The 22,139-nt window shown below is 42.4% G+C and overlaps 1 protein-coding gene across 1 annotated transcript in view; it reads left to right on the forward strand.

Moving 5' to 3' along the window:
• Positions 1-22,139, forward strand: part of LOC143765200 (protein-glutamine gamma-glutamyltransferase E-like) — a 91,652-nt gene that overhangs the window by 36,011 nt on the left and 33,502 nt on the right. The window contains exons 2-7 of the mRNA XM_077251638.1: positions 1,914-2,087; positions 2,255-2,497; positions 7,886-8,004; positions 11,142-11,270; positions 12,232-12,409; positions 13,019-13,148. Of these exons, the coding sequence (XP_077107753.1) occupies positions 1,914-2,087; positions 2,255-2,497; positions 7,886-8,004; positions 11,142-11,270; positions 12,232-12,409; positions 13,019-13,148 (973 nt within the window). The remainder of the gene's footprint in view (positions 1-1,913; positions 2,088-2,254; positions 2,498-7,885; positions 8,005-11,141; positions 11,271-12,231; positions 12,410-13,018; positions 13,149-22,139) is intronic.

The following is a 22,139-nucleotide window of genomic DNA, read 5'->3' on the forward strand; positions in this document are numbered from 1 at the left end:
GCTAATTGTTTCGGGAGAAGGAGGCGTGATCTGTTTGGACATCTTTTTTCTATTTCTCTAAATTAAAACGTCCACTATTGTCCTCATTTTTACAGTATAGATATAAATCTGTATGAACCAGATTTATTCCTACAAATTTAAACAAATTTACTATGGGGGGGCGCCGTTCTGCACTTCGCCTCAGGCAGCACAGAGGCAAGTTTCTTCCCTGCCGATACGCATTCTAGGGTAGCCAGTAAAGGCTAATTATACAGCTGCGGCATGATATTCATAGCCTGGGAAGCTCCATGGGTATTAACTCCTTCCCAGGCCAGAAATATTGGCCCCCGGCCATCGGCTTTCCCACTCTGGCACAAAAAATTGCGTGGGAGCCCATGCCATTTTTTGTTAAATTAAAGACATTGCTTGCAGATTTTGTATGTTTGTGTCTTTAACTATTTATGTACCATTTTTTCTATCTATCTATCTATCTATCTATCTATCTATCTATCTATCTATCTATCTATTAGTCCTAAAAAGGAAGCAGCACACCACTGTCTGTGAATAAGGAGCTATTTTATTTAGCCCATGATGGCAACGTTTCGGTTCAGTGTAGCAAACCTTTTCTAAGGGGCAAGGTTTAGTACATGCCTGTGGAAGCTCTTTTGCACCCAGATTCTTTCCATGCTGAATGTGCTGCTCTATTTTTCTATTTCTTATCTATCTATCTATCTATCTATCTATCTATCTATCTATCTATCTATCTATCTACCTATCTATGTACCTATCTATGTATCCATCTATATCTATCTATCTATCTATCTATCTATCTATCTATCTATCTATCTATCTATCTATCTATCTATCTATCTGTCTGTAAACACTATTCTTCCATAGAGTATGTGAAATAAGAGATTGGACAAAGAAATAACATCATAATTTTTTTTTTTTTTAAATAATAGATCTTTATTTAGGTTACAATAATGCAGACAAATCCGCATGAAAAACGCATCAAATCCGCATGAATAGCGCACCAAAAACGAGAGGATTTTTACCTGCATTTTCTGAAAAGAGGTGCAGATTTTGAGCAGAAAATTCTGCAGGAAAATCTGCAACGTGTGCACATACCCTTACTCATGTTTTTTCAGAAGGTTAATTCTAAGTTTAGTTTTATATGACTCAGCTTTGTCAGCATACAGTATTCATAATTTACTGTAACCTTATTAAACCAACCTATATATGTATCAAAGCGTTGTGCAAGCAATTCTCAAATATAATTTTACTGGAGCAACTGAATGTTATACGACATTGATTGGGATTTTAAAATTCCTGTATTACGTAAAGATGAGCACATTTTTATATAATAAAAAGGAAAAACTGTCGTATGCAAAGCAAAAGTCCAGCATCAATGTTAAGGAATTGCAGGACCATGTTGTAGGGATGCTTCCAAGCATCTCTTTAATCTGATGAAATGCTATTTGGATATATTTTGTTGTCATGTAATATACAGTACATGCATTTTTATACATTAGCCGCCTTATGCATGCCTTCCATTGGCCCTGTTAAAATGGTATGGGCATAACTGAAATCTTGTGTGACCATTAAATATGGGGCTTCATGCTCTAAATAGCCTGCACACTACATTTAGCCAGGACTATCCAAGAAGAAGGCATGCAAACATATATTACTTGCTTCACAAATGTATTTTATTAACTCACATTCACTGTAAATGAATCATGGCTATAACTGTTGTTAAGAGGCCAGGCGATTAGTAAGGGACATGGCACTCAACATATGCCTGATCTTTATTCTAGAAAGGGTAGCTGTATAAATAAGAAAAAAACAGCCTGATCCTTAAGGGGTTAAATAACAAACAGGAAAACACTCATATGCTTCATGAAATGTCTGATTTCTTGTTTTTTTTCACATTACAGCCCTAAAGCTAAAAAAAGTCAGTTTGGAAAAGGCGTCAAACATGAAGGCACACAGAACCAAAAGCTATAACAGCAGCAACCTCATTCTCAGAAGAGGGCAAGAATTTAAAGTCAAACTTTATTTCAATAGATCGATCCAGAAAGGAGACAAGGTGGAATTTATTGCTAGCACAGGTAACGACACATTTTATAATTTCAAATGTTGTCTCCATGTTCTGGTAATTTTTGGTTTTCTCATAGTTATCTAATGCCACAGATTACTCATATGTCAAGTATTTCCTACTTTCCTAATATTGCTATTCTTAGTTCCAAATCAGCAGCTCTTTGTAATCTTTACTTAGGTCCAGCCCCTGCAGAATCAAACTACACACTTATAGTCTTTCAACTCTCTGGATCCAAAAATGGCAAAACCTGGACAGCTGTAATAGATTCCACCTCTTCTGCTGAAGTGACCACCACTATTAAAACATCTTCACGTGCACTAGTCGGACCTTACAAAATGAATGTATACATCTCCTCCAAAAATAAAAAGAGTAATTTCAAATTAGAGGATATCATACTACTGTTTAATCCATGGGCTAAAGGTAAGTAAACTGAATGGTTTAATATAATTTTTGTGCTTAAACTGTTTTGGTCTAGTTTACAAAACCCTTATATTCTAATAAAAAAATGTGTAGGTGAAATACTCAAGCTACTTACCGGTAGCGGTGTTTTTCAGGAGCTCATGACAGCACCAACGAGAGAGGGGATCCGCCCTTCGGGGACAGGAAACCTACAGACATAAAAGGGCGGTACCTCTCTCCCGCATCAGTTGGATTACAGAGCATGAGAGGACCTCCTTGGTTAGTAGCACATAAACAATTTATACACTTCACCCATGTGAGTAAACTTAAAACTACAGATAAACAAATCTCCTGTAGCCTGTGGAACTTTGACACTACTTTTGGAAGGTAAAGAGGATCAGTTTTTAGCACCACTCTATCATCTCTAAACTGAATGTATGGAGGCTGTCTAGAGAGGGCCTGCAGATCACTAACCCTCCTTGTCGATGTGAGGGCAACTAAAAGCTGTTTTAAAAGACAGGACCTTTATCGGAGTGGATTCAATAGGTTCAAAGGGGGCTTCAGTTAAAGCTGTAAGTACCAGGTTCAGGTCCCACAGAGCCAGTTTTTGTCTAATAATGGGTCTCGACCTAGCCGCTGCCTTGATGAATCTAGACACCCAGTAATTGCTAGCTAAATTACGATTGTATAATGCTTCTAGAGCTGACACTTGAACTCTAAGAGTGCTTGTAGCTAGCCCCATCTCTAAACCCCTTTGCAGGAATTCCAGAATCTCACTAATACAGGCTTTTTGACTAACCCCCGATCCTGAGACTGTTTAAAAAAATTCCAAATTCTAACATAAATGTTTGTTGTAGAAGCCTTCCTGCTTTTCAACAAGGTATTAACAAGTTCCTGAGAAAACTCCTTCTCTCTCAGTAACACCCTTTCAAATTCCACGCGGCCAGATGTAAATTGGACACTCTTGGATGGAGAATCGGACCATGGGATTCTCCAGGGCTGAGAAACAGACATCTTCCTCAGCCAGGGGAACCATGGTCTCTTGGGCCAGAATGGTGCTATTAAGATTACCCGAGCTTTGTCCTCCCATATCTTCCTCAGAATTATCGGGATTAAGTTCAATGGGGGAAAGGCATAGGCTAGACTGAAATGCCATGGAATTAGGAGGGCGTCCACTGCATACGGGTTTTCTCTGGGATCTAAGGAGAATTGATGTATCTTTCTGTTTTCTTTGTTGTAGAAGAGGTCTATGTCTGGGTACCCACATAAAAGCCTGATCTGATTGAAGACGGCCTGATTCAGGACCCAATCTCCTTGTCTGAGTCTGTTGTGACTTAAGTAATCGGCCATGATGTTGTGTTTCCCTTTTATGTGAAGAGATGAGAGTGACAGTAGATGAGCCTCGGCTATTTGAAAGATACGATCCGCCACTTAAATTAATGATCTGGACCGAGTCCCCCTTGATGGTTAATGTAGGCTACAGTTACCTGGTTGTCGGAAAATAGCTTGATGTGTCAGCCCTGTAGGGACATAATGTGCCATGACCTCCACATTATTTTAGTGAAAACGCGGGGGGGGGGGCACCGCAAACCCCAAAGGGGAGTGCTCTGAATTGGAGGTGTTCTACAGTACCGCCCAGTGAAACTGCTACTCTTAGAGATTGTTGATGATCTGTGTGTAGAGTAGAGTGCCGCCCATGTGTAGAGTAGAGTGCTGCCCAGTGAAACTGCTACTCTTAAAGACTGTTGGTGATCTGTGTGTATAGTAGATCTAAGACTACCATGAAACAGTTGTTAAACAGTAGCTTTATTGCTGTTTTAACAGACTCCATCTTGAACAAATGGACCAGTAAGAATTTATTTAGACCTTTCAGATTGATAATAGTAGGAAAAGAGCCATCCGGATTTTTATTCAAGAAGAGGGGGGAGTAAAACCCTTTACCTCTGTGTGCTTCAGGAACTTTAATCAATACACCCTTTTGTTGAAGTTCCTGGACCTCAGATTCCAGCGCCCATTGTTCTGTAGGTGAAGAACGGATAGGCGTTAAAAGAAACTTAGTCTGAGGTATCCTCTGAAAATCAAATTTTAGCCCTGTCTTAATAATGCTTAGGATCCATGGGCTATTAGAAATGTTTTGCCAGGCCGGATAGAAGGCCAAGAGCCTGCCTCCCACCTGGTCCGGCAGTTATTGTTGTTTTCTATTGTCCCGAAAGGAGTTTAGCATATAGCCTCTACCTTTCCTCCTATTGGCGTCATATCTGGTTCTTTCTCTAGTAGACCTTCTACCAGCGAACCACCTTCTATTAGTATCCCGTCTGTATGAGGGTCTTCCTAAGTAAGGGAACCGTTTTTTACTATCTCCCGCTTTTCCAGTAGTTTATCCAGAACTGAGGCGAATAGATGTCCCCCTTCACATGGAACGCTGCACAGCTTTAATCTGGCCTGCATATCCCTGGCAAACATTTCAGCCATATGGCTCTACGGGCAGCATTGGAAAGAGCCGCTGACCTGGCTGCTAATTTTACGGAATCTGCCGAAGCATTAGAAAGGTAAGCCGCTGCTCCCTGGATTATGGGAAAAGAGGATAAAATTTCATCTCTAGGAACCTTGTCTTTAAGTTGGGCCTCTACGCGGTCTAGCCATATCATTAGAGATTGTGCTGTATAAGTGGCTGCGATTGATGATCTGAGAGCTCCTGCTGATGTTTCCCAGGCTCCTTTAAGAAACACATCGGCCCTTCTATCTAGCGGGCCCTTTAAAGTCCCCAAATCCTCAAATGGTAGGGAGCCTTTTTTGGAAGCCTTAGCCACAGCTGCATCGAGTTTTGGGGCCTTATCCCATGCAGAAGATGCCACCTCCTCAAATGGATATATTCTTTTAAAGGATGGCAGAAGAGAACCTTTCCTTTCAAGTTTCTTCCATTCCCATGTAATAAGGGAGCTTATTTTGTCATCCACAGGAAAACACCTAAAAGCTTTCCGGTCTAGTCCTTTAAACATTACATCCTCTACAGATTTGTCTGGCTGGGTTTCTTCAATCCTCATAGTATTATTTACTGCTTTGACCAGACGATCTATCCGGTCAAAAGAAAAACATGAATGGCCAGACTCGCCTTCTGAAGATGATGAGGACGAATGGGGAGAATCTGATCTTAGCTCCCCTGAGTAGTGTTGAGCATTCCGATACCGCAAGTATCGGGTATCGGCCGATACTTGCGGGTATCGGAATTCCGATACCGAGATCCAATACTTTTGTGGTATCGGGTATCGGTATCGAAACAACATTAATGTAATAATGTGTAAAAGAGAGAATTAAAATAAAAAATATTGCTATACTCACCTCTCCGACGCAGCCTTGACCTCAGCGAGGGAACCGGCAGCGTTGTTTGCTTAAAATTCGCGCGTTTACTTCCTTACTTGAAGTCCCGGCTTGTGATTGGTCGCGTGCCGCCCATGTGGCCGCGACGCGACCAATCACAGCAAGCCGTGATGTAATTTTAGGTCCTTCAGGATTTTAAAATTACGTTCTGGCTTGTGATTGGTCGCGTCGCGGTCACATGGGCGACGCGACCAATCACAAGCCGTGACGTCACGGGAGGCTGGACACGCGCGCATTTTAAAATGCGCGCTTGTCCTGCCTCCCGTGACGTCCCGGCTTGTGATTGGTCGCGTCGCCCATGTGGCCGCGACGCGACCAATCACAAGCCCACATTCAGCACATTCCCTATGCTTAGCCGTAGTGGACCATTTTTTCCCCTGATAAGGAGAGAGGGAACATAAGGGGAGACAACACATCACCAAATGAACTTTCTCGAACATCACTTACCCATGGTATAGTAAAGAATGGTACAGTAGTCTGCGGGGGGGTCCATCTCAGCCGGTGACTCATCCCTACGGCTTGAGGACTTGTAAGGCTTAGAATTTTGATTGGTTCTATCTCCTTCAGTGTGACTACTGCCACTAGACCACCGCTGGGTAACCGTTGCTGGGGGGCTTCTCTAAGGTCTGACACTGCTGCTCTGGAGAGTGCTGCAGCGCTTCTTGCTCATGAGACTCCATTTTACAAGATGGCTGAGAAGCACATGGCAGCACATACAGGTTTCTTATGTAGCCGGCTTCCCCACAAGGTACCTTCCCTGGATGGGGTCAGCAGGGCCAATCCTGGTGATCTGCCCGGTACATAATCTGTACGCCACTGGGAGGCCCCTCCCTCATAAGACCACACTCCACAGCAGGACATGAATCCCCCGCACACTGAGCCGCGTGCCCCCACTTACCACACGGCCCCCTGCATCCTTGTGATCCACCTCCGGCTCGCAAGCCCCCACACAACAAGCCACCATTATGTCGTTGACCTGCGGTGCTTCACAGGGCCACGCCGGACTGACATTCACCGCCGCGGCAAGGACTGCACATGCCCGACATGTCATCGGGCCGCGCCATTGGCCGTTTCATGAGGGACCACCCCTTCCGGCCGCATCATCCAGCTGCGACCCCACCTCGCCAGGCAGCGCCAGATCGTGCCTCTGCCAGCGTGGCAAGCAGGGACACCGCCAGCGACATGGCCCCAGATAGTGCGGTCCAGGGGAAAAAAGAGCCTCCTCGCGGCTATACTTACCCATACACGTGGCGATGGATCACCTAAAGCAAGCGCTTCCCCTGAAGGCTGCTTTCTCCTGCTGCTGCCTACCCCCACAGCCCTCTGTGGTGTGGCACCTCCAGCACACCGGACAGACCGAGGAAGGAAACCCCCTCCTCCTGAAACCGAGGAAGGAAACCCCCTCCTCCTGAATCGGCCTGCCGGGCCTGGATCTTCTGTCTTCATCTTTCTTCATAAGGTATGTCTGAAGGGGTCCCCTGTCGGGGACAGGAAACCAACTGATGCAGGAGAGAGGTACCGCCCTTTTATGTCTGTAGGTTTCCTGTCCCCGAAGGGTGGATCCCCTCTCTCATTGGTGCTGTCATGGCGACTGAATAAATATTACCTTTAAGCAAAGTTCTCAGAGTATAATCTGTATTCATTTAGATAAGAAAGAGTGAATAAAGGGGGATGTCTCATGAACATAGCAAATGTCCATTTGTAGTATAAGAAAAGGTAGACACCAGTACCTTCCCTCAAGGACCAAAACAAAAAGATATCAGGTCACAATTCATTTTTTATTTCCACTGCAGCAGTTTACAGCCTCCCCATGCAAAATCAGCTGTACTGAAGATGCCTGCACCACATTCTCAAAGAGGTGTCATTCAATATGTGGTCCCTTACCCCAGGACAGCTGCCACTCACACATGTTCCCTGCCACTGGTGGCTGCAGGTGGCAGATTTTGTCTTTAAGCATAATTCTCCAGATAGTACAGGAACTTTGGGCTACTAACCAAGCAAAATATATACTTGTATAACATTTGTCTTCAGATGACGTTGTCTATATGAAGGATGAAAATGAAAGACTTGAATATGTTTTAAATGACAGCGGAATCATTTATTATGGTCTTGAAGACTACATTAAGGAAGCACGATGGAATTATGGGCAAGTAAGTAGATTATAATCATTTTTCTTTCCTGATTGGAAATAGCAGTCCATGTTTCTAAGCATGTTATAAAATTGTTGGAATAACTTGCCCGGTCTGGAATAGATACTGTAGTAAAAAATCTCTTTACCGATCATAATTTTTGCATTACACACTATAAAGTGTAGTTTAGCAGTGTCTGGAAAGCGTGATTTCAATTAAATTGTAACAATAAAAGTATGGTCATTGATTTTTATGGTCAGTGTGCAATTCTTCCTTTGCCCTGTGGTATTGCTGCAAGTAAACTGAACACTTGTTGTGGAGTTTCCTCATAGTTCCAGTTGATCACTGGAGGTCCCAGCAGTGGGACACCCATTATTCAACTACTGTACAGTCCTGCTCATCGCTATTGGCACCCATGAAGTGTAAGTACATAATGTGGAATATCTCCTGAAAAAAATGAATGAAGTGAAATAATTTTTTGTATAGAGCACTCATGATAAATACAAAAGAGCAAATGATAAACAATAATTTGAAAGAAAAAACTATGGGAGGGAAAAATAGAAAAAACTAAAGCTTGCTGTGACACTGGTATTGGAATCTTTACATTAAATTAGTATGGAAACATATTTTGACTCGCCTGTGGTAAATCACAAATGAGAATCACCTGTGCTTAATTGTCAGTGCCATGTGACATAAATTAGCCAATGAATGATGACTTCAATGTTTTAAAAAGCCACATAGTAAATCATGTTCCTTTGTCACAATGGTAAAGATAAAGGAGCTCTCTAAGGACATCAGAACTACTGCTATTATTAGCAAACACAAGACTTCCAAAGGGTATAAGGCCATCACCAAAGACCTCGGTATCCCAGTTTCAACAGTGCGCAATGTTAATAAGTTTGCCGAGCATGAAACCGTCAAGAACCACCCTGGATGTGGGGAAAATAGGAAAATTGACAAGGGATGTCTTCAAAGGTTGGTGCGAATGGTGGAAAAAATGCCTTGTCAAACATCCAAAGACATGAAAAGCAACCTGGAACAGTCTGGGATTATGGTTTCAACAAGTACCATATACCACACACTAAACTAAGCAGAAGCTTTATAGGCAAAAGCCAAGGAAGAAACCATTCCTGAAAAAAACACATAAAAAGGAACAATTGAGGTTTGCCGAAGGGTATCTCTGACAAAGTACAATCCTTCTGGAAAAGTGTTCTGTCGACAGATGAAACTAAAATAGAGCTTTTTAGCAAAGCAACAGTTTGTTTACAGATGGTGCAATAAAGCTATTAAAAAAAGAACACCCTACCAACAGTTAAGCATGTTAAAAGATCCATAATGCTGTGAGGTTACTTTTCTTTGTATAGTACTGGAGGCTTTAACCATATCACAGGAATAATAAAATCAGAGAATTATTAAGAGATTTTAGAGCAAAATATCCTACCCAGTGTATAAAAACGTGTTTTTTGTTGAAGATTATGGGTCCTTAAGCACAACAATGCCCCAAAGCACACATTCAAAAGTACACAGGAAGATTTGAAAAAGAAAAAATGGACTGTTTTAAAATGGCCAGCAATGAGTCCTGACTTCAATCCCATTGAAAATCTTTGGAGTGGGCTGAAGTCTGCCACTGGGAAAAAGAAAACTGCAAACATTCAAGAGCTTGAACAAAAGGAAGAGTGGGAGAAAATACCAGCTGAGAAGTGCAAGATTATAGATGGCTACAAGAAACGTTTGGAGGCTGACATCAATGCCAAAGGGTGTGCAACCAAGTATTAATTAGGTGTGACTTTATTGCTGCACATGCTGTTTATTCAATTTCTTCTTTGAAATTGCAAAATGTAAGTTGAAAAACAATGTATTGTTGTATTACTTTGGACCACTAATTAAAATGCTGAGGATATAACTATGGTTTATCCATTTCCATTTATTTCTGAAGATATTGTACAGTCTATTAAAAAAATGAAGGGGTGCCAATAATGGTGAGAAGCACAGTATGTGGACCCATTTAAAGAAATAATGCCTAAACTGAACAACCCTTTTACACCATAAACAAGTTAATATTATTAATTTATATAAGTCTTCCCATTGATATAACAGATTGAAATTGATTATTTGATTATTAAAGATACTCAGACAATTGAAATAGATATGAACTGAAGCTGGCCATGCACGAGATAGCTGTAAGTCAAAAGCTCATATAGTTATTTCTCATGACTCCTCCATACATATGAGCGCTCCGCTTGGTTAAAAAGAAAAATGGAAGAAGGAAAAGGGAATTCGGCTCACCAAGTATGTACATTTTTTTTTTACCTCAAATCAGAGATGCGACTCCAGACTGACTTCTGGGCATAGAACAGCAAGCAAGAAAAAAACATCTGCATGTTAAAAAATGACTTTTAATAGCAAAAATTTAAATTGTAAGAACAAAAGAACATGTACAATACAAAAATAAAGATAAAATGGAGAGGGAAAGGGGGGAAGACACAGGTCTACGCATTGAAGGGGGAATAATAAATACAGGGAGAAATAACATCATGTTTCTACATAGAGCTGAGAAAAGAGAAGAATTGGCTGGGTAGAAAGTCAAAATGAGCAATTGTTAATACACAGTGCTCCATAATGATGTTTGCAATATATTAAGAGGATAAAAACTTTGATAGGAATGCTTTTTTAATGACCTGTACTATAGACTATCTCATCACATATTTTGCAAACTGAATACTGCAAGAAAAATATGAAAAACTATGGAAAATTTGATTTTTCTGTCCATGTTGACTGAATATATTAAGAGGATAAACACTTTAATGGGAGGAGTGCTTCTTTAATTTACCAAGTGATGTATTTAAACTGCTATTCTTAAGAAAGAAAAATAACTAAGCAGTATACTAGGTTAGCTCCATCAATATCATATACAAGGAACAGAGTGAAGTCAAGCTGCGCACCTCCACTCCATTCAAGATTGGAATCTGCAGTCTGGTTGTTGCTTCCAGACTCCCGTTCTCAAGCACGCTGGAGTCCTTATGGGTAGGGCATAACTTACTATCTTGGGAAGAAAACCTTTAAGGTTATCAGTCGATTATGCAAGCAATGATTTATTTGATAGCATAACTTTGCAGAAGTGAAAAGAATGATAGATTGTTATACTGTTCTTTTTCCAGTTCGAAACAGGCATTTTAGACACCTGTTTCCAAATTCTGAACAGAAGTATAAATTATCAAGAAGATAAAGTACTGGACTGTTCAAAAAGATATGATCCTGGCTATGTGGGAAGGGTAGTAAGTGCCATGGTAAGTAAAGTATTTGATATTTCTAATAAATCAACTACAGTACTACTGCCAGAAGGTACTGAATGTATTCATCTACAGTATAGACAGATGTGGCAGAGATTTAATAAAATAAATGAGCTGGAATATTATGTGTTTTAAATAACTTGTAAGCCTCACTCAACAAGTGTGAGTGACTAAGCGGAAGCTTAAGATTTAAAACAAAATTACGCTAAGGTTTTGGCACTAAACTAAGTTAACCAATAGGTAGTATATAGTTATACAGAAAAGCCTAAAGATGCAACAAAATTATATTCAGCATTAAGAACTGTGATAAATCTGGTGCATTTTCTGACTCTACAGTCTAAGTTTAGTTTATTTTAATATTGGTAAAATAAAATCTTTATTATTAGATTAAAAGTACATTTATGTTGAGATAAAAGTACAGTATATGTAGATTAATTTAAAAGCACCTTATAACAATCACGGAAAAAATGTATGTTTTTACTTCTAAACATTGTACGATAAGACAAACAATGAGTTAATGACACATGAAACAATTTATAGCATCTATACATTTGAACATTTTACAATAAGATATATAAAGAATAACACATAAAACAATTAATAACATTTACACATTTTAACAAAACTAATATACTCTAATGGCATCATCCAAATGAAGCAGAGAGGCAATAATTTCAACGAAACTCTTTTCATCAAATTTCATCTTGTAGAATCAAATCCATCAGCTTTACACAAGTAGGGAAATTAAAAAGACCATTCTCCTAGTTTTAAATGTGACTAAGGGCAACTTCAGCCATAAAAGTTGTATGTTTCCTTCCACACTTCAAAAGGTATACAGAGAGAGCATTTTGATTCTGTCCTCAACTAGAGGGGCAATGATGACAATGTCTATTAAGTGCTGTGAAATTTGTTGGTACCAGGCAAGAAAAATACATTTATACCTCTTTTCCAACTACAGATTAACAGTTTTGATGATGAAGGTGTGTTGGAGGGGAGCTGGTCTACTAAATTTCCAGGTGGGGTTGATCCTCAGGATTGGAGTGGAAGTGTAGACATCCTCAATATGTGGCGAAAAAGAGGATATAAACCAGTCAAATATGGACAATGCTGGGTCTTTGCTGGAGTCATGTGCACTGGTAATAAATATATAGAAATATATATGTTCAGTATTAAGACATAGATATTAAAAGTACTATGTAATTAATTTACATACGCATTTCTTAGAGATGAGCGAATGTCTAAAACTTGAATTAGCCAAATTCTCCAAAAAATTAAATTAGCAGTAAATCAATTACCGTATATACTCGTGTATAAGCTGAGGTTTCAGCACATTTTTTGTGTGCTGAAAACACCCCTTGGGCTTATACATGAGTCATTGTCCAGAAAGCTGGTGGGGGAAGAGGAGCGGGGAGCCGGCGGCTGTAGGACATTGACAGCTGCAGGCTTCCAGAAGACATCAATACTCACCTTCCTTTGCTGCATCTCAGTCCCTGCATCTCTGTCCCGGCGCCAACAGCTCTTTGTGTTCCTGTTCTCAGCGGTCAGGTGGTACCACTCCTTAAGGTTATGAATATGCACGCGTCACCACTCCCATGGGAGATTCTGCTACACTTTGTGCACTGTGTACATTGTACACATTTTGCTACTATTTATACAGTTTGAATTATAAAATGTGGTGACAGATTCACTTTAAAGAGTAATGATAAAAAAAATATGATGTTTCCTCTCTTTTATTTTTTTTTTAGTTCTCCGATGCTTGGGAATACCAACTAGAGTTGTCACAAACTTTGTTTCAGCTCATGACAAGGATTCAAATCTGAGTGTCGATAGTATCTATAGTAAAAAAGGAAGATCAATGAGTAAAGACTCACTGTGGTATGGAAAGTTTTCTTTTTTTTTCTTCTTTCTGCTGGTGTGGTATGTGCAGATGGCATGAAAGTGTTGCTGACAGCTGACAACATATGATGAAAAAATTACATTCAAATCCATAATGAAAATAAATTATTCTGCTTTAGCCAATATTTCACATTACATATAAGTGTGTATACAAGTGGAACACAAATTCCAAAAAAGTTGGGACACTGTGTAAAATGTAAAGAAAACAAGAATGCAATGATTTGAAAATCTCTTATAGCCATATTTTATTCACAACAGAACTTAGGAGACAGATCAGAAGTTGAAAGTTAGACATTTTTCCATTTCATTTGAAAAAATAACTAATTTAGAAATTGATGACAACATCACATCTCAAAAAAGTTGTGATCGGGCGATGTCTACCATTGTATAGCATCCCCTCTTCTTTTTACAACAGTCTGTAAACGTCCAGGAAGAGACACGACCAATTGCTGCTGTTCATAGAGGAATGTTGTCCCATTCTTGTCTGATGTAGGATTCTAGCTTCTCAACAGTCCTGAATCTCTGTGGATTTTTTTTTTTTGCTTCATTGATGTACCAAATAACATGGACTCAGAGTTAGTGGCAGGATTGGATTTGGATATGCAGGTAGACTGAGAATTGGAGCCTGTTCAGACAACACAGGTTCTGGGTGACTGGACAGGAGAACCACTGGTGTTGGCTCAGGTACCGCTGGAGCTGTTGAAGGTTCAGGTACCACTGGAGCGGTTTCACATTCAGGAACAGCTGGAACAGTTGCAGGTTCAAGTACTACCAGAGCAGGGTCAGGTACCTCCAGATTGGTTTCAGGCTCAGGTACCGCCGGAGTGGTTTCAGGTTAAGGTACCACCGGAGTGGTTTTAGGTTCAGGTTTAAACAACACAGTAAACAACATCAAGGATATGGACCTGGCAATAGATTAGTTGCACAAACACTAATTAACCATAGGGGAAATGTTGCTCAAACACCTCTCTACAGGAGAGTGTGCCTTAAATACCTGATGCCTCCCATCTATTGGCTGGGGACATTTCCAGAGTGTGCACGCATCACCTTCAAAAAGCAGCACGTGAACGATGCCGGGAGACCTTTCATGATACATGGAAGCCCAGGGTAGCAGGAAGCCACAGTAGAGGAAGAACACACTTAAGTCAGGCTGGGGTAATGAATATATCGGCATCTCTGCCAGGAGGAGAGAGAGGGACCATGCAGGAATGCTGGCATTGGAATTACAGATATCTTTTCTCTAAGCTAAACAATCCCAATTTTTCCAACCTCTCTTCATAAGAGAGGCCTTCTATTCCTTGTAATAATTTAGTTTCCCGCCTTTCCATTTAATATGCAGCTGTAAGGGGTGGCAGGTCCCCTCAGTTGCGCCCTCTCCTCCTTTCGTGTGACCCCCGTGCCTTTTATGTAAATAAGTTATAATACTGCGTTATATTTGACCTGATGCATCTGGTAGTATGTATTAATGTAAACTGTCTATGTATGGTTGCATGTTTTATGTCTTGATGTTATCTGTTGTGGATTCTGTTTTTGGGCTCCCTCTGGTGGTTACAACTGGTACTGGGTGACTTTGGTGGGTTGCGGTCTCTGGTTTCCACCTGTCCATCAGAGGCTGGGTGTTTCCTATTTAACCTGGCTTTCCTGTCATTCCCTTGCCGGCTATCAATGTACTCAGATGTGCTCAGTTTGGTTCTGAATACCTGCTTCCAGATCTCTCAGGATAAGCTAAGTTATGCTTTTCAGTTGTTTTGTTTTTTGTCCAGCTTGCTAAATATTACTCTATGCTAGTTGGAAGCTCTAGTGGGCTGAGGTGCTCCCCATGTGCCATGAGTTGGCACATGGGTGCTTGTAATCTCAGGATGGTTTTTGATTAGGGTTTTTTGCTGACCGCTCAGACCCCTTTTGTATCCTTCTGCTTTCTAGTTATAGCGGGCCTCGTTTTGCTAACTCTATTTTCATATCTATGTGCGTGCCTTCCTCTCATTTTCACCGTCAATACATGTGGGGGGCAACTATACCTTTGGGGTTAATTTCTCTGGAGGCAAGCTAGGTCTTTATTTTCTCTGCAGTGCTAGTTAGCTCTTAGGCTGGCGCGAGGCGTCTAGAATCAACGTAGGCACGCTCCCTGGCTATTTCTAGTTGTGTTTGTCAGGAGTAGGGCAGCGGTCAGCCCAGGTTCCATCACCCTAGAGCTCGTCCGTTATTTGAGTTATTTTTGCTTGTCCAGTGCGATCCCCTAGCTATTGGGATCCATAACAGTATAGCCGGCCCACAAAGTGTTAATTGTTTGGGCTGAAGCAGGAGAAAAAAGAAGTGTTGAAGGGAATTTTTTTTTTTTTTTTTTCCCTCAGAGTTTTGCTGCCTAGCCTTTAATTGCTGTCTAGCTGCTTCTTACCTCCTCTTAACCATTGAATGGCTCTGACCTTAGCTGTTTAACATGGATGTCCAGAGTTTGGCTTCCAGCCTGAATAATCTCGCTGCAAAAGTTCAAAACATACAGGATTTTGTTGTTCACACTCCTATGTCTGAACCTAGAATTCCTATTCCAGAGTTTTTTTCTGGAGATAGATCTACCTTCCTGAATTTCAGGAACAATTGCAAATTGTTTCTTTCTTTGAAATCTCGCTCCTCTGGAGACCCTGCTCAGCAAGTTAAGATTGTAATATCTTTCCTGCGGGGCGACCCTCAGAATTGGGCATTTGCATTGGCACCAGGGGATCCTGCATTGCTCAGTGTGGATGCGTTTTTTCTGGCACTGGGATTGCTCTATGAGGAACCTAACCTGGAGATTCAGGCTGAAAAGGCTTTATTAGCCCTCTCTCAGGGGCATGATGAAGCGGAAGTATATTGTCAAAAATTTCGGAAATGGTCGGTACTTACTCAGTGGAATGAGTGCGCCCTGGCTGCAAACTTCAGAGATGGTCTTTCTGAGGCCATTAAGGATATTATGGTGGGGTTCCCTGCGCCTACAGGTCTGAATGAGTCTATGACTATGGCCATTCAGATTGATCGGCGTTTGCGGGAGCGCAAACCTGTGCACCAGTTGGCGGTGTCTTCTGAACAGGCACCTGAGACTATGCAATGTGATAGAATTCAGTCCAGAAGTGAACGGCAAAATTATAGGCGGAAAAATGGATTGTGTTTTTATTGTGGTGATTCAGCTCATGTTATATCAGCATGCTCTAAACGCACAAAAAAGGTTGATAAATCTTTTGCCATTAGTACTCTGCAGTCTAAGTTCATTTTGTCTGTAACTCTGATTTGTTCACTGTCATCCATTTCCGTCGATGCCTATGTGGATTCGGGCGCTGCCCTGAGTCTTATGGATTGGTCATTTGCCAAACGCTGCGGTTTTAGTCTGGAGCCTCTGGAAGTTCCTATTCCTTTGAAGGGAATTGACTCTACACCATTGGCTATGAATAAACCGCAGTACTGGACACAAGTGACCATATGCATGACTCCCGTTCATCAGGAGGTGATTCGCTTCCTTGTACTGTATAATTTACATGATGTACTAGTGCTTGGTCTGCCATGGTTACAAACTCATAATCCAGTCCTGGATTGGAAAACAATGTCTGTGTTAAGCTGGGGATGTCAGGGGGTTCATGATGATGCACGTCTGATTTCAATCGCTTCATCTACTCCTTCTGAGGTCCCTGCGTTTTTGTCTGACTATCGGGATGTTTTTGAGGAGCCTAAGCTCAATTCGCTCCCTCCTCATAGGGATTGTGACTGTGCTATAGAATTAATTCCTGGCAGTAAGTTCCCTAAGGGTCGTTTATTTAATCTGTCAGTGCCAGAGCATACTGCTATGCGGAATTATATTAAGGAGTCCTTGGAAAAGGGACATATTCGTCCATCTTTGTCCCCTCTGGGAGCAGGTTTTTTTTTCGTGGCTAAAAAAGATGGTTCCCTGAGGCCTTGTATAGATTATCGCCTTCTGAATAAGATTACAGTCAAATATCAGTATCCATTGCCATTATTGACTGATTTGTTTGCTCGCATTAAGGGGGCTAGGTGGTTCACTAAGATAGATCTTCGCGGTGCGTATAATCTTGTGCGGATAAAGCAGGGTGATGAGTGGAAAACCGCATTTAATACGCCTGAGGGCCATTTTGAGTATTTGGTAATGCCTTTTGGACTTTCTAATGCTCCTTCAGTCTTTCAGTCCTTTATGCACAATATTTTCCGTGAATATCTGGATAAGTTTATGATTGTGTATTTGGATGATATTTTGGTGTTTTCTGATGACTGGGAGTCTCATGTTCTACAGGTCAGGAAGGTGTTTCAAGTCCTGCGGGCCAATTCTCTGTTTGTGAAGGGCTCGAAATGTCTCTTCGGAGTCCAGAAGATTTCTTTTTTGGGGTACATTTTTTCTCCTTCTACTATTGAGATGGATCCCGTCAAGGTTCAGGCGATTTGTGACTGGACACAACCTACATCTGTTAAGAGTCTTCAGAGGTTCTTGGGGTTTGCTAATTTTTATCGTCGGTTCATTGCTAATTTTTCCAGTGTTGTTAAACCTTTGACTGATTTGACTAAAAAGGGTGCTGATGTTGCTAATTGGTCTCCTACGGCTGTGGAGGCCTTTCAGGAACTTAAGCGCCGGTTTTCTTCTGCTCCTGTGTTATGTCAAACAGATGTTTCACTTCCTTTTCAGGTTGAGGTTGATGCTTCCGAGATTGGAGCGGGGGTGGTTTTGTCACAGAGAAGTTCCGATGGCTCGGTGATGAAGCCATGTGCGTTCTTTTCTAGAAAATTCTCGCCCGCCGAGCGCAATTATGATGTGGGTAATCGGGAGCTTTTGGCCATGAAGTGGGCATTTGAGGAGTGGCGTCATTGGCTTGAGGGTGCTAGACATCGTGTGGTGGTCTTGACTGATCACAAAAATCTGATTTACCTTGAGTCTGCCAGGCGTCTGAATCCTAGACAGGCTCATTGGTCGTTGTTTTTTTCTCGTTTCAATTTTGTGGTTTCATACCTGCCAGGTTCAAAGAATGTGAAGGCAGATGCTCTTTCCAGCAGTTTTGTGCCTGACTCTCCTGGAGACTCTGGGCCTACTGGTATCCTTAGGGATGGGGTAATATTGTCCGCCGTCTCCCCAGACTTGCGACGTGCATTGCAGGAGTTTCAGGCGGATAAACCTGATCGTTGTCCACCAGAAAGACTGTTTGTTCCGGATGATTGGACCAGTAGAGTCATCTCCGAGGTCCATTCTTCTGTGTTGGCTGGTCATCCGGGAATATTTGGTACTAGAGACTTGGTGGCCAGGTCTTTTTGGTGGCCTTCCTTGTCAAGGGATGTGCGCACCTTTGTGCAGTCTTGTGAAGTGTGTGCTCGGGCTAAGCCTTGCTGTTCTCGGGCCAGTGGGTTGTTGTTATCCTTGCCTATCCCGAAGAGGCCTTGGACGCACATTTCCATGGATTTTATTTCAGATCTCCCTGTCTCACAGAAAATGTCCGTTATCTGGGTTGTGTGTGACCGCTTTTCTAAGATGGTTCATTTGGTACCCTTGCCTAAGTTGCCTTCCTCCTCTGAGTTGGTCCCTTTATTTTTTCAGAACGTGGTTCATTTGCATGGGATTCCGGAGAATATCGTTTCTGACAGGGGATCCCAGTTTGTGTCTAGATTTTGGCGGACGTTTTGTGCTAAGATGGGCATTAATTTGTCTTTCTCATCTGCATTCCATCCTCAGACGAATGGCCAGACGGAGCGAACTAATCAGACCTTGGAAACTTATTTAAGGTGTTTTGTTTCTGCTGATCAAGATGACTGGGTTGCCTTTTTGCCACTGGCCAAATTTGCCCTTAATAATCGGGCTAGTTCTGCTACTTTGGTTTCTCCTTTCTTTTGTAATTCGGGGTTTCATCCTCGTTTTTCCTCTGGTCAGGTGGAGCCTTCGGATTGTCCTGGAGTGGACGTGGTGGTGGACAGGTTACATCAGATTTGGAATCAGGTGGTGGACAATTTGAAGTTGTCTCAGGAGAAGGCTCAGCAGTTTGCTAATCGCCGTCGCCGCGTGGGTCCCCGACTTCGTGTTGGGGACTTGGTGTGGTTTTGTCCCTATGAAGGTCTCTTCTCCCAAGTTCAAGCCTCGGTTCATCGGTCCTTATAAGATCTTGGAGATTCTTAACCCTGTATCTTTTCGTTTGGATCTCCCAGCATCGTTTGCTATTCATAACGTGTTCCATCGGTCGTTATTGCGGAGGTATGAGGTGCCCGTTGTTCCTTCGGTTGAGCCACCTGCTCCGGTGCTGGTGGAGGGAGAATTGGAGTATGTTGTTGAGAAGATCTTGGATTCTCGTGTTTCCAGACGTAAACTCCAGTATTTGGTTAAGTGGAAGGGTTATGGTCAGGAGGATAATTCCTGGGTGGTCGCCTCTGATGTTCATGTGACTGATTTGGTCCGCGCCTTCCATAGAGCTCATCCTGATCGCCCTGGGGGTTCTCGTGAGGGTTCGGTGACCCCTCCTCAAGGGGGGGTACTGTTGTGGATTCTGTTTTTGGGCTCCCTCTGGTGGTTACAACTGGTACTGGGTGACTTTGGTGGGTTGCAGTCTCTGGTTTCCACCTGTCCATCAGAGGCTGGGTGTTTCCTATTTAACCTGGCTTTCCTGTCATTCCCTTGCCGGCTATCAATGTACTCAGATGTGCTCAGTTTGGTTCTGAATACCTGCTTCCAGATCTCTCAGGATAAGCTAAGTTATGCTTTTCAGTTGTTTTGTTTTTTGTCCAGCTTGCTAAATATTACTCTATGCTAGTTGGAAGCTCTAGTGGGCTGAGGTGCTCCCCATGTGCCATGAGTTGGCACATGGGTGCTTGTAATCTCAGGATGGTTTTTGATTAGGGTTTTTTGCTGACCGCTCAGACCCCTTTTGTATCCTTCTGCTTTCTAGTTATAGCGGGCCTCGTTTTGCTAACTCTATTTTCATATCTATGTGCGTGCCTTCCTCTCATTTTCACTGTCAATACATGTGGGGGGCAACTATACCTTTGGGGTTAATTTCTCTGGAGGCAAGCTAGGTCTTTATTTTCTCTGCAGTGCTAGTTAGCTCTTAGGCTGGCGCGAGGCGTCTAGAATCAACGTAGGCACGCTCCCTGGCTATTTCTAGTTGTGTTTGTCAGGAGTAGGGCAGCGGTCAGCCCAGGTTCCATCACCCTAGAGCTAGTCCGTTATTTGAGTTATTTTTGCTTGTCCAGTGCAATCCCCTAGCCATTGGGATCCATAACAGTTATCCTCCTGTGTCTTGTACTGTTATATGTGCTGTGTTTGTAATGCACATACTAGAGGCATGGACAGAACTAGATAATATTGTGGGCTGGGTCAGCATCAGAGACCAGATAGGAAACTGCTGCTTCCTAGTCAGTAACCCGGCCACATTGCTTGAGGGCAGACGTATACTGCAGACAGAGCATTGCCAGACTCCCAGGAGTGAGAGATCTGTTGCCTTGGACTCAAGGACCTTAAGAGGGACTTAAGGACCTAAAAGGACTGAGGACTGCAACACAGGTCTCCAGGACTTTTGAAGGGCCCCCCACTGAAGGGGTTTTAAGCACCCAGATCCCAGCAAGTGGACTTTTGCTAACTTTGGCTACTGCGGCCTTTGTGGGTACGGCCATAGCAAGTGTCAGGGAGAGAACAGGAATCCAGTGTTGAAATTGTCTCTTTGATCTACATCCTCTCATCGTTCATTAAAAGTTACTTCCCTGTTGGAAAACATTTGCATGCCTGGACTCTCATTGCCTGGACTACGGTGACCAGAGAAGAGAAGGTAACTCCTGGGGAAAAGGCTGTGTCAGTCAAGTATTGCATGTTCAAGGGGCCAGGGTGTCTATAGACTGTGCATAGTAAGTGAGCTCAGTCAGGACTATTACCCCGCTACCACCTTGTTACACAGCTATAGGATTACTCCATCCTAGGTGCATTACTCTACATTTATCAACATTAAGCCTCATATGCCAAGTGTTTGCCCATTTAGACATCTTAACCAGATTGTTTTATTATATTGTAATGTCAAGTTCATAGTTTGTTGCCATCAGCAAATACTGACACTTTACTGTGAATACCCTCCACAAGGTCATTAATAAGGAGATTAGGCTCAGGTGGTAGCTCAGGGTAGACACCATAGTTTCTGGATTTTGATGCTATATGCTATTTCTTCTTTCCATAATAAAGCTTTAACTTACATTTGTGCATGAGAAACTGTGTTCACAGACAATGTTTTATGGAAGTATTTCTGAGCCCATGCAGTGTTTTGCATGACTGAATCATTCCTGTTTTTAATGTACTGCCACTAGTGTTGAGCGATACCGTCCGATACTTGAAAGTATCGGTATCGGAAAGTATCGGCCGATACCGGCAAAGTATCGGATCTAATCCGATACCGATACCCGATACCAATACAAGTCAATGGGACTCAAGTATCGGACGGTATCCCTGATGGTTCCCAGGGTCTGAAGGAGAGGAAACTCTCCTTCAGGCCCTGGGATCCATATTACTGTGTAAAAGAAAGAATTAAAATAAAAAATATTGCTATACTCACCTCTCCGACGCAGCCTGGACCTTACCGAGGGAACCGGCAGCGTTCTTTGCTTAAAATGCGCGCGTTTACTGCCTTCCGTGACGTCACGGCTTGTGATTGGTCGCATGCCGCCCATGTGGCCGCGACGCGACCAATCACAGCAAGCCGTGACATAATTTTCAGGTCCTGAATGCCTAATTCTAGGCATTCAGGATTTGAAAATTATGTTACGGCTTGTGATTGGTCGCGTCACGGTCACATGGGCGACGCGACCAATCACAAGCCATGACGTCACGGGAGGCAGGAAACGCGCGCATTTTAAAATTACGTCACGGACTCACGGCTTGTGATTGGTTGCGTGCCGCCCATATGACCGCGACGCGACCAATCACAGCAAGCCGTGACGTAATTTCAGGTCCTGAATGCCTAATTCTGCATTCAGGACCTG

This window comes from Ranitomeya variabilis, chromosome 4, assembly GCF_051348905.1.
Source record: "Ranitomeya variabilis isolate aRanVar5 chromosome 4, aRanVar5.hap1, whole genome shotgun sequence".
NCBI classification, from domain to species: Eukaryota; Metazoa; Chordata; class Amphibia; order Anura; family Dendrobatidae; genus Ranitomeya; species Ranitomeya variabilis.